The sequence below is a fragment of the Gekko japonicus genome, unplaced genomic scaffold (genome assembly GCF_001447785.1).
Source record: "Gekko japonicus isolate JY-2015 unplaced genomic scaffold, Gekko_japonicus_V1.1 scaffold13, whole genome shotgun sequence".
NCBI classification, from domain to species: domain Eukaryota; kingdom Metazoa; phylum Chordata; class Lepidosauria; order Squamata; family Gekkonidae; genus Gekko; species Gekko japonicus.
In genome coordinates this window covers 1,890,784-1,908,428 of record NW_015172553.1, presented here as the reverse complement: position 1 = coordinate 1,908,428, position 17,645 = coordinate 1,890,784, and the positions used below count along the sequence as shown (strand labels likewise).

General features: G+C 42.5%; 1 protein-coding gene across 1 annotated transcript; it reads left to right on the top strand.

Moving 5' to 3' along the window:
* The first annotated feature begins 1,180 nt into the window (after positions 1-1,180).
* On the top strand, positions 1,181-16,677 carry LOC107118771 (prenylcysteine oxidase 1-like). The gene is made up of 6 exons (XM_015421130.1): positions 1,181-1,373; positions 3,702-3,908; positions 9,228-9,402; positions 10,223-10,434; positions 11,965-12,120; positions 14,210-16,677. The coding sequence occupies exons 1-6, from the start codon at positions 1,265-1,267 to the stop codon at positions 14,857-14,859; spliced, it is 1,509 nt and encodes a 502-aa protein (XP_015276616.1). The 5' UTR covers positions 1,181-1,264; the 3' UTR covers positions 14,860-16,677.
* Positions 16,678-17,645: the final 968 nt, after the last annotated feature.

Genomic DNA, 17,645 nt, shown 5'->3' with positions numbered 1-17,645 from the left:
ATACTGGCCATTCTGAGTGGACCTGCGATGAAATGGTTCACAACTATGCCATGAGAAATAGAGTTTCAATCTGGTTCCCTGTAGTTCAGTATCTTGCTGAAGGCGAAATCATTCCAAGGAATCCGTACTTTAAAAACTTATTACATTTCTGAACTCATTATAATCCATGTAACACACTCACGGTTTCATTTACGTTGTAGCCATGCACTGTATTTGTTATATAGGTATCTTATTTTTCTCAGGTATATTAGTTTTGTTTGAATGTTGTTAACCTGCTCTATATTGTGATATACATGTTAAAAGTAATAAAAACAGTTTAATCAAAAAAAAGAAAAATAAATAGTTTCCTGGGCCTCTTACGCTTTCACACACTTTCAGTGCTCTTTGCAACTGGATCTTACCGTGAGAAAGGGCAAACGATGGCTAAAGTGCACTGAAAGTTCATTATTCAGCTGCATGAAAGTACTAGCTGCTCTTCCATCACATCTGATGTTTGTAATTTTAATCATATATCTATCTGCCACGTAAATGTACACTTCAGCTATCTGACACAATAAATCTTATGCTGGAATAATTGTTCCTCTTTAAAGTGTCACTAAATTCTTATTTAATTTTGTTGGTAGAGTCCAACATTGTTATCCAGTCTGAAGCGTAAAACGCCTCTCTTTGAAATTCAGAAAGGCAGTTCTCATGTTCTTACCAAGGGCCTTTGCAGAACAAAATTGTTCTTTGTAGTTTAGGACACTAATGTATCTGCCAGATGAACGCGTTGATTTATAGCTCAGGGAAGTTTATGGTGGAATAAATTTGAACTGTTTCATTTTGCTGGTGCAGACTAACACGGTTACCCCGCATGAAGGCTGACCAATGCTCCTTTGGACCCATCAACGCTGTTCTCTCGTTCATATCAAGGTCTGGATCAATTCCACGGTCCATTAGTCTACAGCACCTAATCGCCGGGATCTCCAGCGCTCAGCAACCGCCGGCTGAGGACCGGCAACGTGGAGGGAAGAGATGTCGCCTGCGGCCACGTCCGACGGGTAGATTTTCGCTGGACGGCCTTCCCCCTCCAGGCAATCCCGGAGACCCCCGCCTCAGGCCCGGGCCTTAACTCCCTTAAGACACAGCCCCTGCTGCTGCCCGCCCCCTGACGACTAAGGCGGCGGGGCGGGGCGGACTACTGAGCCACAGGCCTGTCCTTTGCTTCCGCGCGTCGGTCGGCCGGTCGGTCTCGCTCTCCTCATCCGCGGCCGCCGCCGCCGCCATGTGGGTGCCTTGGACGGGATCCGCTCGCCTCCTCCTGCTCCTGGCCTCCATGTGCAGGGGGCTTTCCTCGGGGTCCCAGGAGCTGCGCTACCCGCCTAAGCGAATAGGTAGGGGGGAACCAAACGCGGGACTGGCGGGGAAAGGTCACTGCGGAGCAATTCCCCGCTCCACTCGGGTTGTTGGCACCGGTCAGAATTTGTCTGGCCCGAGTGGGTTTGTACGTAGCCACAGAGTCTCTTTTAAATCTGGCTGCTAGCGTGTGCCATGGCTTCAGGTGGGTGGCTTTTAAGAGGAGCAGGCTCTGCACATGCTTGTCTTCATAGCGACCCCCCCAAAAGCTGCCTTGTTGCTTTCCGGCAAGCTGCACAAGCTCAGAATCACTTTGCCGGTGATACTGGTCCTTTTTATTTAAATAATACAAAGTGGAGGGGAAATACTCTTCATTCTGGGCCAAGGCAAAGACTTGCCTAGGTGCCAGAATTTTTGAGAACAAAATATGTCAATTTTACATATAGCCCCACATGATTTATGTTTCTGCTTTTAACAACTGCAGAAGATAAGGGGAAATGTGGGGCTATATGTAAAATTGACATATTTTGTTCTCAAAAATTCTGACACCTAAGCAAGTCTTTCAGGAAACTTGCAAAAAAAAGTTTCCACAGTATTATGGAGCTGTGCAAACAGGAGATGTACAAGACTGATCCTACCCATGTTAACCTGGAAGTAAGACTTGCTGAGGTCAGAATTACATCGGCAGATACATGTTCACAGAATTGCAGCCCCAATTTCCCCCATTTTACCTAATGATTTAATTGCCTGGTTTCATTTGCTTTTGGAAGTTTACTTAGGGTCTGTAACCGGCCTTGATCTACTCTTAATTGGCAGAATGTCTTTGTCACAGAGAGATACAGAGAAGGGAGAATATTACTAGGTGTAGCTCTTCTGTGCCACCAAGCAATGACTGGGGCAAATCTGTGAAGTTTTTGCAGCATTTCCTGTCTTTTTCATCTGGAATGCATCATTTTGACATGCCATCAGTTCAGACAAATACAAAATAAAATCTCCAAAATCATTATTTTCTTCTTCTGAGACTGAGGCTATGACAACTACCAAATCCAGGACAGAAAGTCTGCCATCTCTTTCTCAAATTGTAATCCCATTCAACTTGGTGGGATTCATATCTAAGTGACCATGCATAGAATTGGGCTGTGTGTGTATGTTGACACAAATCTGCATGTGAAAACAAGAGGAAACCCCCCTCCCCAAAAACCAATTGTTGATGTATATTGACACCAAGGACTTCAAGTAAAGAACTAAAACAGAACACTCAACAGTTAATTGCCCTTGAAACTAACGTGCAAACGTTGCAGAATACACTCTTTAACAATGTACACTACATAATGCAATACATAAGTTTAGCAAGTCTCCAGTATGCGTGTCATGCAGTTGAGAGACAATGTCCATGATGAATCCCATAGATAACCCGAAAGTTGCAACAAAAAAGTGGAAGTTAGCTTGGTGTGTGAGTCTTGTGCTCGAGAAGGAATATTCACTAAACGAATCCCACAGATTTCTGAAGGGTTGCAAAGCAACAGTTGGCTTGCAGGGTTCTGGATATACAACCTGTTTCAAATTTCTGTTCTTCCGCAAAGCCCTGGGGGCTTACGGGGTTCCGGATATACAACCCGTAAGCCAACTTTTGGTATATCTGGAACCCCATAAGCCAACTTTCTCCTTTTTTGTTGCAACTTTCAGGTTATCTATGGGATTCATTATACGGACATTTTCTCTCAAGCACATGAAAAGTACACTGGAAACTTGCTAAACTCGTGTATTGCATTATATAATGTACATTGTTAAAGAGTGTATTCTGCAATGTTTGCATGTTAGTTTCAAGACTAATTAACTGTTAAGTATTCTGTTTTAGTTCTTTATTTAAAGTTGTTGGTGTCAATATACACTGACAATTGGTTTTCGGGGTGTCTGTTTCCTCTTGCTTTTATTGTTATTCCACCGTGGCTTAATGGGTTAACATGAAAGAAGTGTTCTCCCTGTTATCAATATTTTTTGAGTTTTTGAAAACTAACAGTACTTGTCCTCTCCCACCTTAATCTTCTTTCAGCAAAGGTAATGTGCTAAGATTCTTCAGCTTTTTGTCACAAAATTTGTGTTGAGTCCCTAACCAAATGGTTCATGGAATTAAACATTTGCCAAAGTAGCTTAACTGAAAATTTCCAACAATACTCTGGAGCAAAGGCTTCAGATGCTTTTGAAAGTCTCAACGGAGACAGAGAGAAAAATCAATTATGATGATCCACATACTTAAACCTGTATGAGAGCATCCTTCCTTATCTTGATCTCATAAGCATAAGGGAAGAGCTGGCTGGTATCCCTCTCAGTTTTGTGGAAATAAAATGTATGCACAACTCTTTCAGCTGTAATTGGAGCTGGCATTGGGGGCACATCTGCAGCCTACTTTCTGCGCCAGAAGTTTGGAAAAGATGTCCTGATTGATGTATTTGAAAGAGGGGCTGTGGGTGGCCGTCTGGCTACTGTCAACCTGGAAGGAGAAGACTATGAAGCAGGAGGATCTGCCATCCACCCTCTTAACCTGCACATGAAGCATTTTGTCGAAGAATTAGGTATGACGTTTTGCCTACGAAGCAAGCTAGGATAGTTTACATTCTGGTTTTAATTTCAATGGTTTTGTTTCATCCTGTGATTAGTCCCTCTAAAGCAGGGGTATCAAACATGCAGTCTGCGAGCCGGATCTGGCCCCCACTGGGCTTGTATCTGGGCCGCGAGCAACTGGCTCTCATCTGCTTCCTTCTCCCACTCACATGTTTCCATCTGCGTAAGTTTGCTTTGCCAGGCTCTCTCAATCGCACAAGAGCTAACGGGCATTCCCTCCATTGGCTAAGGCTTCCCCCCCCCCTTGGAGAAGGAGGAAAAGAGCAAGATCTTGGCTTGCCAGGCTCTCTCAATTGCATAGCAGAGCTACTGAGCCAAGCCTCTCTTCCCTCCTGGGGGGGGGAGTGAAAGAGTGAGAGCTTACTTTGCCCAGGTCCTTCAATCACATGGGAGAAATAAAAAGCACCTTTCAGACCAAAGTTATATTCAAGGTATGAGCATTTTCCCTTTCTACACACACACAGAGAGAGTGTGTGTGTTTTGTTGGGCTCGTTATCCCAGGGCTCTCCTGGCTGCAACTCGGTTCCCCTCCTCTTTCTCACTGTATTCATGCCCTCATAATCCAGTCGTTCTTAGTAGGAAAGCAGTGTGAACTGTTTAGATGAGGAATAACAACAAGCCAGTGAGGTGGATTAAGCTGAGAGTGCACGTCCTGACCAAGTTCACCCAGCACATTTCCTTTGTAGACTGAGGATTTTGAACGTAGACTTCCCAGATAGTATGCTGATACTGACCACTATACATTGCTGTCTCTCTATTCTTGCACTGCTTTATAGGAATTGTAGTTATTTATCTGGGGAAGACTATAGTTTTGTAGACAAACAAGTAGCCCACAGTCTATGTCATGGTGCCTTCACATATTCTTGACCAGCACACAAAGCAACTTATATACAAAAGCTTGCAATGCCCAGTCATTTCATGACTTCCCTTGGGTCTTAGGCTCAAAGCATTGACCATGAGATTTCTGTAATAAATGTCAATAAATCAAAAGTAGGTTTGCAACTTACAGATACACAACTGAACAGCATATTCAAGATTGCCACAGCACATTTTCTCCAGATTTTGATGCAATAATTCAGAGCAAGAGGTGTCAGTTATCTGAGATTGTTAAATAAACAAAACATTGCAAGAGTGCTAATGTTTTAAGCATGTTTTAAATTTAAAAAAAAATTGTGTTTGTGTCCTTTATAAAGTTTATCTCTCTGCTACCTGGCATTACATTTTATGACACACATGACTTGGCCCAACAAGGTCTTATTTAGATCAGGCTCTCATAAAAAATGAGTTCAACACCCCTAGGTGTCAGTTATCTGAGATTGTTAAATAAACAAAACATTGCAAGAGTGCTAATGTTTTAAGCATGTTTTAAATTTTAAAAAATTGTGTTTGTGTCCTTTATAAAGTTTATCTTTCTGCTACCTGGCATTACATTTTATGACACACATGACTTGGCCCAACAAGGTCTTTAGATCAGGCTCTCATAAAAAACGAGTTCAACACCCCTGCTCTGAAATGTTATATTTCCACAGTATGTGCTCACATATATACACTTCCTGTTCTTGTTCTACCAATTTATTTTTTGCTGTCTTCCCATTGTCAACATTCCCACTATCAACAAGACTGTAAACTTTTGGAGGCAGGAGCCTGGGGCTTGGTTCTTTTTTGCTGTTGTTACTTTAATCATACTGCCTACAGTGATAACAGCCACCCTAGATAAATTACAGCAAGCACATAGATAATGTGTATCTAACTTTTGTAAGTTCTCAGGTTAGATGGGGAGGTTGTGGTACATCAGAACAACAGAAGGGCATTCTTGAGCAATCACATCTGAAACTAGTTTCGAAAGACAGTTCTTTTGGCAGAAACTCAGACCAACACAGAAATTCAGACCAATGCAGAAGTTCCTACTAACTTTTGAGCGTTGTCACTATGTTGAATCTCAAACTTCTCTTCAGCTTTTTCACACCTCCCTTTATTTACAAGACTTCAGGATCTGCCAAAAGTGGCTAACATAGTTTAAAGCAAATTTACAGTCCAGTGGCACCTTTAAGACCAACAAAGTTTTATTCAAGGCATGTGCTTTTGTGTGTGCACACACTTTTTCAAATACATTGGAATGGAAGGTAAGGTTCAAACTTATAGATGGGCTGAACAGCAAATTAACATGTAACACGATGAACATGTTTTAAGATAGGCAAAGACAAAACTAAATAACAAGCTAAGGTTATATGGTCAACGGTTGTAAAGCAATAAATATGTCAAAATAAGACACAGACTCTCCATTCATTCCTCTCAGGCATGGAGGTCACTTAACAGGATTTTTTTTTCTTTTTTGAGGTGGGTGCAGTTTTTTGTCAGCCAAACATTCCAATATTCCTTGTATTACATTCAGTATTTTAATATACTATTCTGAAAAAGAAATATACTAAAATACAGAGGATGTATAGTCTCTCTGCATGTGAATACAGTGGTCCCAGTGGCAATCTGGACAGTATGGGAGGAAAGAAGTCCTTTGGGTAGCCTGCTCCTAAACCATTTAAGACCTATACGGTCAGAGCCAACACTTTGAAGCTATAAAAAGTTAAGAGGCTTTTAAAAAGTGGAAGGTCTGTCCCAATGAATTGGTAGGACTACAGGCTCTGGCAAAAGAAATGCAAGTCAGTAATTAGGTATGCAAAAATAGATTTTGAGGAGTGGGTTGCTAAAAGCATCAAGACAAACAATAAACGTTTTTTAAAAATATATCCAGAGCAGGAAACTAGCCAGAGAAGCAGTGGGGCCTTCAGAATAAAGGGATTGCTAAAGGAAGATGGGGAGATGGCAGAGAAGCTCAATGACTTTTCGGCTTCTGTGTTCACTGGGGAAAGTGTGGGGTACGTACCCATGCCACAGCCCCCATTTTCAGGAAAGGTGTCTGAAGAACTGAGCCAAATTGAAATTCTAGACTTACTGGAGAAATTATAAACTGATAAGTCTCCAGGTCCTGATGGCATGTGCCTGAGAGTTCTTAAGGAGTTCATCAGATGTGAGATCATTGATCTACTAACCCGTATATGTAACCTACAGACACTGTACCAGATGACTAGAGAGTACACATTTTACACCAATTTTTAACAATGGATCCAGAGAAGAACCAGGAAATTACAGGCCAATCAGCCTAACGTCTGTCCCAGACAAATTAGTAGAAAATGTAATCAAAGATAAAATTATTAGGCACATGGAGGGACAAAGGTTGCTGAGAGAAAATCAGCATGGCTTCTGCAAAGGGAATTCTGCTTCATCAACCTTTTGGGATTCTTTGAGAAAGTGAACAAGCATGTAGATAACAGTGACCCAGTAGACACTATATACCTGGACTTTCAAAAGGCTTTTGACAAGATACCTCGCCAAAGACTCATGCATCAACTTGGCAGTCATGGGATAAGAGGATGGGTTCTCTTATGGATAAAAACTGGCTAAATGACAGGAAGCAAGGAGTAGGAATCCACGGACAGTTCTCACTATCGAAGGAAGTAAGCAGTGGGGTTCCACAAGGATCGGTATTGGGGCCGGTACTACTTAAGTTATTCATCAGTGATCTGAAACTGGTGGTGAGTAGTGTAGTGGCCAAGTTTGCAGATGACATGAAATTATTCAGGATGGTAAAAACCAAGGCTGACTGAAGAGCTCCAAGAGGACCTCCACAAACTGGTTGAATAGGCAACAGTGTGTCAAATTAAGTTCAGTGTTGCTAGGTGATGCATATATTGGAACAAAAAAAATCCCAGCTTCAAGTAGAAGAGTTGAATTTATACCCCGCCCTTCACTTGTAGTCTCCGAGCGTCTTACAATCTCCTTTCCTTCCTCTCTCCACAACAGATATCCTGTGAGATAGGTGGGGCTGAGAGAGCTCTGAGAGAACTGCTCGTGAGAGAACAGCTCTGAGAGAACTGTGACTGACCCAAGATCACCCAGCTGGCTGCAGGTGGAGGCTAATGGGGTCTGAACTTGCTGAGTCTGAGAAAAAGATCTTGGCGTTGTAGTGTCAATGAAAGTGTCAACCCAGTGTGCTGCAACAGTGAAAAAGGCAAACTCTATGATAGGGATTATTAGAAAAGGCATTGAGAATAAAATGACCAATATTGTAAGGTATACATCCATCTATGGTGTGGCCACATTTGGAATACTGTGCACAGTTCTGGTCACCCTATCTCAAAAAGGGCATTACAGAGCTGGAAAAAGTATAGAGGAGGGCAATCAAGAGCTCCTTCCCTATGAGGAAAGGCTGAAGAGTCTGGAACTTTTCAGTTTAGAAAAGGGACGACTAAAGGGGGCAGCACGATAGAGGTTTATAAAATTATACATGGGGTGGAGAGAGTTGTCAAATAGGAATTTTTCTCCCTCTCCCAAAATACTAGAAGTCAAGGGCACCAACAAAATTGATGTGCAGTAGATTCAGGATGGGCAAAAGTTAAAGGCCAGGACTTTATACAGAGAGTAATTAAAATGCAGAATTCACTGCCAGAGGATGTAGTGATAGCCACAGGAATAAACAGCTTTAAAAGGGGATTAGATAGATTGGTGGAGGATAAATCTATCAACGGAATCCCCGTCCTAGTCTAATTAGGGATTGCTGCCTTAACCAGCTGTTTCCCATTTACCTAGATCTTAGAACGTACTGATTCTGGCTAAACTTACAGACATTTATCTGAGATGATCCTGCAAGTTAGTATCACTGGCATGACAGTGAGACATGACAGCAGATTAGAAGGAACACTGGTCTGATCCAGCAGGGCTCTTCTTATGTTCTTATCACCCAGGAGTAGTACTTGTGGGCTACGGAAAGAAGGAAAGGCAGAAAAGTTCAGGTCTGCTGATGGTAAATATAATCTGGATCCAACCCAGGTACATTAAGAATGTGTGATTTTTGTATATTTCAGTTCCATCTCTAGTGAAGAGCAGTAAAATGCATCGTACAGTTACTGTGGTGTAATGGTTAAAGTGTCGGACTAGGATCCGGGAGACCCAGGTTTTGAGTCCCCACTGTCCCATGGAAGTTTGCTGGGTGACCTTGGGCCATTCACATACTCTCAGCCTAAACTACCTCACAGGCTTGTTGTGAGAATAAAATCAAGGAGAGGAGAATGACATAAGCTGCTTTGGGTCCCCCTTGGGGAGAAAAGAGGGGTATAAATGAAGTAAATAAAAGAATAAATCATCCAATCAGAGATTGTTCTTTATACTTCTAATAGACCTTGCTAGCTTACAGTTTCACATTCCCACATTTGCAGGACTTCCTGCTCCTAAAAGGGAAGGTGGCCTCATGGGCATTTACAATGGAGATGAGCTAGTCTTTGAGGAGAGTGGCTGGTACATCTGGAATTTTGTCAAGCTCCTGTGGCACTATGGACTGAATCCCTTGCGAATGAGCATGTGGGTGGAGGAAATTCTGGACAAGTTTATGAGGTAATCATGCACAAAGCAAAATCTAGTCCTAAACTAGAAAGACTTAATTACCTTGTGGGAAGTGGGCAGCAGGTTAACGGATGCAAAGAGTAAGATTTTTCAGAGTACCGCAGAATAAAATCCTAAAGAACTACTACTTTGTTGGCTCTAGGCAAAAAAACCCCAACTATGAAAGTATGGTATAGCTCATAATCTAGAGCTTTGGGAGCAAACAGAAGAACCAGTTCGCATGGCACTTACAGCAATTTGAATATCTTGTTGGGCAAATACATTGATTAAACTATGCTGTGAATTCTAGGTCTCACATAAAATTAGGTTCATAGCTAATGAAGAATAAATATGTACAGTCTGCATTCAGACTCCATTGTCTCCCTGAGTATGTTAAAACATGCTTGCCTTTAACCTTCTACTAGCTGCATCTCAGTCGAGTATCAGCATTGTAAGTGCTAAAATCTCTTTTCTTCTTATGAACAAGAAAGAAAAGACTATCCCATCAATGTGTAACATTTACAAGCATTCAAAGGAAGAATGGGGTTAAACTTCTGGGAATGTGCTCTTCCATTGCCACTCTCATGCTTTTAAAGAAGCTGCAATCAACTTATAGTATTAAGAACTTTAGCATTTAGCGAAGATGACTTATTTGTGAATCGCTTTGTTAATGGACGCAAAATAAGAACAGCTAATGCAATAGTAGAAAGCTCTTATATTATACAATTTGAAGTACAAATCCCTGACTTCCCCTTTCCTCCTAACTTTTGCCAAATATTGTACAGTCTTCATTGCCCTTTTCTTAATGGTTCCTTCCCCTTTTTGGATACAGGATCTATCAGTATCAGGCTCATGACTATGCCTTCAGCAGCAGCGAAGGTTTGCTTCATGCCCTTGGAGGGGATGAACTCCTTCAGATGCTGAATCAGACCATTGATGAATCCATGCAAAAGTCTGGCTTTTCTCAGAAGTTCATCAATGAGATAGTAACTGGAGTCATGAGAGAAGACTTTGGCCAAGGTACCAATATCAATGGCTTTGTAGGTAAGTGGTGCTTTTTTCTTTGAAAAATTTAGATTTGGACTTACAGGATACATCTCATTTTCACCTTCCCCACCATTTCTTCTTTCTCTTTCCTGAAAGCCCCTGTAGTCTCTCCCATTTTCCTGCCTCCTTCTCTCCTTCTTGCCTAACAGCCAACCTACATTTAACTGCCCCCCTATCTTCAGCTCCTCCCACCCAACAGCCTCTTCCTGGGGAAATTATGGCCCTCTTGGGCAGTGTCAGCTGCTGGGCCAGGCCCACTCACATAGTGGAGAACCCTGAAGTACTTGTTTGGGGAGACCCCTGTATACTGCTCCCCACATCATTCCCCTTTTCCCTCCTCCTGGTAACCCCCATATACTTTCTTTTCCCTGCCTCATTCTCTCCTTCTTACCCATTCACCAGCCTACCTTCTATCTGCCTCCCATCTTCAGTTATATTTATGGATTTATTCATTTATATTATTATTTTTATTTATTAAATTATGTTTTATTAGATTTTTACCCCGCCCTCCTGGCTTTTTTCTACAGTGGGGACCAAAGCAGCTTATGTCATTCTCTTGTCCTTTTTATCTTCACAACTTTGTGAGGTAGGCTACGCTGAAAGGATGTGACTTGGCCACACATCACCTAAGACGTTTAATTAGTTCAGTGTCTTGACTACTCTGCCAACAGTTACTCGGCTGGTTGTAGATTGCCATGGATGGAAGGGGACATTCCCCTCCAATGCAGACCTCTGAGTACCCCCCTTTGGGGGGGGGGGGGGGTTCCAGTTTTTTTTCACCAGGTACCTGCCTTTCTTCCAGTGTCTGGCTAGGAGGGTCTCCCCAGGTGAAGTGCTGCTGTCTTTTCCAGAGAGAGCACTGGGGAGAGATTTAGACAGCAGGTACAAAAACTGAATACAATAGATAGTCAAATCCTCCACTAGCAGTTTAACATTGTTTCCTTCTTTCTGCTTATCCCTCCCTCACCCCAGGTCTTTTCCCCAAAGTCCTTTTCTGCAAGGAGCCAAGTAGCTTTGAAACCACCCCACTGCCAAAGGTCACTTTCTGATATCAGCCTGTTTACCACCACCACACTATAAGGAACACTGACACTTTGATCTTACCTAAAGGCTCAGGGTGAGCTGAATTTCACCAGAGTCTTCCTCTGGTATGTAAGCACACCTGCCTGCCATTTGTGGGTCCATGACTCAGAAAGTGATGCAAGTTGCATACCAAGGACCTCTAAGTGGCTGGTAAAGATCCAGCATCTTATATTTGACACTCCTACATTAGAAACACACATTCACTTATTCCCATTCGCTGTTTCAGTTTTTGCCATACATTCACAAGTAGGACAGTGTCAACATCCCTAACCAAGTCATCCTTTCCCCTGTTTGTTTTCCTCCAAGTCGAGATCACTTCACAGCAACGTCTTGGCCTGCACATTTAACAAGTCCTTTTACAAGACCCTCATTTTTTAATTAACAGTATAATTATGTTTATGTGGAGACAAATTTCCCTTCTGATTTTTTCCTTCTCTCTGGCAGGTACCTTATCTTTAGCAGGTGCTGATAATGGACTTTGGTCAGTAGGAGGTGGCAACAAACGGGTATGCACTGGCCTTCTGTATGCTTCTAAAGCACAGCTGATTCCTGGCACAGTTATTTCTATAGAGGAGAAGAAAAGGCAAAATGGGCGTTCAGGTGAGGTTGTCTCAGTATTCTCCCCTCTTCAGCAACAGCTTATAAAACTAAAACATTCACTGAGATACCCAAGCCCTGAGGGAGGGGAATGTAAGCATAGAAAAGCAGCCAGAGATAAGTAAGCTGGCTGAACAGGAGCTGGAAATTCTGCAGACACTTTTTACCATGACAGTGCTTGGCATCTTAGGAACAAAATGCAGAGGATTTTCAGATGCATGACACACAAAGAACCCAAGACCTAGCTATTATAATAGGTGGAGCCAGCTGCCAGCTTTCATCTCATACAAATTCTACTTACGTTGTAGGTCTGACTTAAACAACCTAATCCAACAGTATCTTATGGGTGGATGAGATCTGGCTGCATGCACAGAAAGAGCTTCTACCACATTCAGAGAGAGAGAGTAGAAACATATAGTTTTTCTTTTGTGCCAAAACCAATTCTGCTTCTACAAAGTAATATACTGTCAGAAGGGGGGACCCCCAGCCCCTCTCTGCCTATACAAGGGACACCAGAGGGGCCTGATGGGTCGCGCGCCGTAGGTTTGGCCCACAAGGGCAATGATGGGAGTGCGTCAGAGCACGGGGACAGACTCGGAGGCCCCGAGGAGGGGGACCCCTCCGAGAAGCCTACCTTCCTTCCAGGGCCAATGAAGGGGCCACCCGGGAGGGGGACCTTCCAATAGGGACTACCAATACCCAAAGGAATGTTGAATTGGCATTGGCTAGAGGAACGACTTGGGGACGCGGGAGGCACGAACGGGCAAGAAATAAAGGCAGATTGCCCGTAACGCAGCCGGGGAGGATAAATTGCAGTCCCCGGTGCCGTGGAGGGGGTGCGTGTGCAAGGGAGTGGAAAGAGAGAGAGAAACGCACAAACCTCCAAACCGGGACTGAGGAAGGGGGAAAGGTGTTCAACAGGAGTGAAGGAACTCCCGTGACGCCCCCATATCTGAGGCCGCTATCAGAGACAAGAAACCTTGATCCTTCCTCTGCCAGGTGCGTGCCCCCCCCCCAGCCAGGGTGTTGGGATGGCTCAGAATCTGACATATACCTCCACAAAATGTTGTCAAGAGTATAAAGATGTATTCTGATAACCACTGGGTGTCATACAAAACTGAAACCAAGATTATCTTTTGCTAAAAATATTTTACGTAGGATTGCAGGCAGCATCTGTAGAACTGTTAGCAGAATTCTACTTCTAGAATAGAGCTTTCCCACCACCTTCCTCCAGCATCAGCTCCCTACGCACTCCAATGGTCACACTGTAGGGCTGGGGAACAACATGGGAATCCACAACAGTCACACAACACCCTTTGTGCAGCAGAACCCTCCATTTGGGGGAATGGTTTTGACTCCAGCCTTATAAATTGTTGGAAAGTCATCTGTAAGATCATTTCTTAAAGGATTTATTACTTAGGAATGCAAAATTCAACATATTGGTGGCATCCTTTTGCAGTTGCCACTATAGGCAAATTCTGGCATTAATTGGCATAGCAAAAATTGGTTGGAATCAGCAGCTTGAATCTAGCCTGCAATTAAAATGAGCAACTTAATTAACTATGTGGTAAATCATCAATTACTTCTGTAAGTTTACTGGGTGGGAATTTACTAATTTCAGGGCAGCTACTGAAAATGCTCTCCCTCCCCATCCTTTATGTGTACACATAGAATATGGTATTGGTCTATCTGTATAATTTAGACACACAGTGCTAAGGACTTTGTGCAGTAAAGACACTCTAAATTCTGAAAATACACACACTCTTGCCCCACTTCTCTTAGTGAAAAATTCCAAGGGCAGCACTATTGGGGTTTTGTTTTCTGGGCACTGAAGACTTCACATGTCTAATACTTGACTTACTTATGTGCAATCAGAGGACAGTGGAGGAAAACAGACATTACTTTCAACAGGAAGATCTGCAGAGAGGAGTTTGTACAGTCTTACCAAGGATACATCCCAGTTGTTCTACCATGAAGCTTCCTGGTGACTTTAGGCAAATCTCTCTCCCCCAACTTAACCTCCTTCACAGGATTGTCAGACAGCCAAACTTGTAACAATACCAAAGAAATAGCTTCTTGTTTATTTTTAAAGGTGGTACTGTGAAGTTGTATGAAGTGACCTACAATTCTACATCAGGATTAGCGAGTGATGCATACAACATCGTTCTGATTGCAACCCCCTTGAACCGTAAGATTGCCAACATAACATTCCTCAACTTCAAACCACCCATTCCTGAATTCTCCAAGCCCTATCAAGAGACTGTAGCAACATTTGTCCATGGTCACATCAATGCCTCTTTCTTTGGCTACCAGGACCCTTCCTACTTCCATTTAAATCACATCATCACCATCAAGAATCCCAAGCTGTTTATAAATTCCATGGTCACGGTGTATCCAGTTAGGAACAGAAAAGATGTCTTACTGGGCCCTCGAGTTTGGAAAATTTTCTCACCCCAACCCCTCACCACAGAGCAAATGAACTTTCTTTTCCTTTCCTACGATACCACTACAGTAAAAACATGGCTAGCCTACCCACACTACAGCCCCCCGGAGAAATGCCCACCTATCATCCTTCACAGTAGAATGTACTACCTCAACAGCATAGAATGGGCTGCAAGCGCCATGGAAATGAGTGCAATTTCAGCTAAAAATGCTGCTCTTCTGGCTTACCACCACTGGTATGAAAAGATGGACATGATTGATCAGGAAGATTTGCATGAAAGACTCAAAACAGAGCTCTGAGTTGGAATCCTCATTGTTGGGGAAAACTGTCTTAAGACTGGTGGTGGCATTACACTGAAACTTATCTTTGAGGCTCTACATTCCCGTTCCCTGGGGAAAAATAACCACTCAGAAAGGATATTCCTGGAGGATATTCTTTGATAGGTAAAAATATACAGTAAGTGGTGTTCCTTAGTTACCAAGTATTCTTAAAACAGTCCAGTTTTAAGAACACTTGGTAACTGAGAAACACAACCTACTGTGTATTTTTGCCTGTGCAAAGAGGTCAGACCTTCAGGAATATTTTTTCTGAACACAGAAGTCTGTCATACTAGAATGTAACCAAAGTGCTGCCTACCACCATTGTTCTGCCTAAGGACCTAAGGCTTCATAAGCCTATTAGAGAACACTAAATATAATTATGCCTCACTGTGTCATAGTTGCTTAACTTTAATCTCATTTAATTGGGCTACATGAATAAGTGAAATTAAGCACCTGTTTTAAACCTTAGCACAGCCTATAGCTTGTAAGTCTAACCACTCCAAGCCAGATCATGGTCTACTGTAAGTAAGTTCTCCAATAGCCTTCAAGGTGAAAGCCATTGTGCTCTCCTCTGGTACAGTCTCTGCTAAATTGCATGGGGGGATAAGGTGTGCAGGAATAGTATTTGGTAAAGTGTGTCTTATAGTGTGGCATCTATTGAAAACATGCTTAAAATAATGTTTATGAGAGGTACTAATAGACTGGACGTTATCTAATAAGAGAAATGTAAGGCAATTGTTCCATGTGCCATGCATGTTAGCTTGGGTTTTTACCCTAATTCTTGAGAGCCATCAGATGTGGGAGAAAAGCCAAAACCAACAGTAAGTTCCCACGGTAGTAGAATTAGGGCCAAATGCCCAATACACACAGGCCATAGCTGTACAATTCAACAGATTTTTGCCTTTTAGTTATTAATGTATACATAGCCCCTCAAGGTAATAAGCTTAGGCTACAGGAAATCTGGAGCAATCTTGAAAAGTACATAACTAGTCTCCTACTGAAGTTCCCTGATGCTCTTGTTTTAGTAGCTGGCAATTTTAATCCCTCTGATGAGTTGTTGTACTTAAGCAATAAGTCAGCATTTCTTGTGCCCCCTCAGACAATCCAAGGATGCTAAATCAAATTGGAAAGGGTTCCACTTAGCACAATTAGCTAGCAGATTAGATTTGTTTATTTTGAATGGGTCAGTCAAGGGTGATATTCCTGGTGAGCATACATTCTGGTCAAGCCGAGGAGCCTGTGAGGGAACAGGGGTCACAGGAGGACAAAAAGCACCACCTGGAGGTTTCAGAAACAGCCTCTCCATCAGGCCTTCCACTCAGCCCTACTGCTTCAGAGGGAAACGCAAGAGGGATGGGAACTGGGGGCGGGGAGATCTAGGATTCAGACACCCCCCCTCCTGAGCCAGGACTCTGCCATCTGGATCACCCACGGCCAGTCACTCAGCCTAGCCTACCTCACAGAGTTGGTGGTTGTGGGGATGGGGTGGTGGAGGAAAGAGCCGTGCCACCTTGACATCCCTAGAGATAGGATAGAAGACAAAATAAAGATCAAGAGATGGATTGTAGCCATGCTTGGCTGCTAAGGCTGGGCACAGGGGGCGGTGTGCTGAAGAACTGCCTTATTTACTTGCAAGGAAGATGACTTGTCTCCTAAAAGTGCCATATATACAAAAAGTAACTAACTTGTATGGAAATGAAAGACATCCGCCCTCTTTTATGGTGTCCCTTGGAAAAAATGTAGTCGCATATGATTAAATACATTTTTTTGAAACCCCCAAGAGGGTAATTTTATTGGTTTTTTAATAGACTACATAACTACAACAGAAAATATAGGAAGGGGGACTACAACTAGGGATAAAGAAAAGATACCCACACTAACTAAAAACCCAAGAGTAGGAGATCATTTCCGTGTTAATCTACATAACAGTATACTTGAGAGTTATTTTTAACTACTGCTTCAATGATTAAATACATTTATTGAGCCATTTGTGGGTTGGTTCCCTAGTAAATCAGTTGATTTCAGTGCCAGGAATCAATTTTGGGTAAATACATATTGTTAATTGGGTTTGTCTGTGTCCTTTATAAAGTATATATCTCCAGTACCTGGCATTCCATTTTATGGTACACGTGACCCAAACTGCCAAATTGACATATATGTCAGATCTGGCCCTCATAACAAATGAGTTCAACATCTCTGGTTTAGCAGAAACAATATTACTGCTTTACAAGGTTAGACTGTTTGATCTCTAACATACAACTATAGTCCCTGTTCAGCAATTGAAGAATGCATGTATAGCCTACTATTAGATACAGCACATTTGTTTACTATGGATTGCTACTTATGGTGGAGTGCTAACAACCAGTTGCCACAAGGAGCAACTAACACTAGTCCAAATAGCCATTCATCTGGTTCGGTGAATTTTGACACAAGGTTGTCATTTACTCTGTTCACTACTTATATCTTGGGCAAAACAGTATTGTAATAAGCTCAGCACTGTAATAAGTACCAATCTTTTCCTATTAAAGTGGGTAATGCCATGACTGAGTTCTGGTAGTATTTTTTCCTCTGACAGTGAAAGCATACAGTATAGGAGTTGTGTCTGTATTATAGTATAGTCTTTGAGGGATAATTAGCATTAGTTTGTAGTCCTTACTGCCAGAGGTTTTTCTATTACCTACTAGCATAATTCCTGTATCCAGCGAAGTCAAGTTACTCAATAAGGTGCTATAAGAACTGTTTATGCGACATGGTAACATGGGTGC

What these genes read in the sequence shown, in the direction of transcription:
- LOC107118771 (XM_015421130.1), top strand. Translation starts at nt 1,265, where the DNA reads ATGTGGGTGCCTTGGACGGGATCCGCTCGCCTCCTCCTGCTCCTGGCC. An exon ending in CTACCCGCCTAAGCGAATAG is followed by an intron (nt 1,374 to 3,701) that starts GTAGGGGGGAAC and finishes CAACTCTTTCAG; the next exon opens with CTGTAATTGGAGCTGGCATT. An exon ending in AAGGCAAAATGGGCGTTCAG is followed by an intron (nt 12,121 to 14,209) that starts GTGAGGTTGTCT and finishes TTATTTTTAAAG; the next exon opens with GTGGTACTGTGAAGTTGTAT.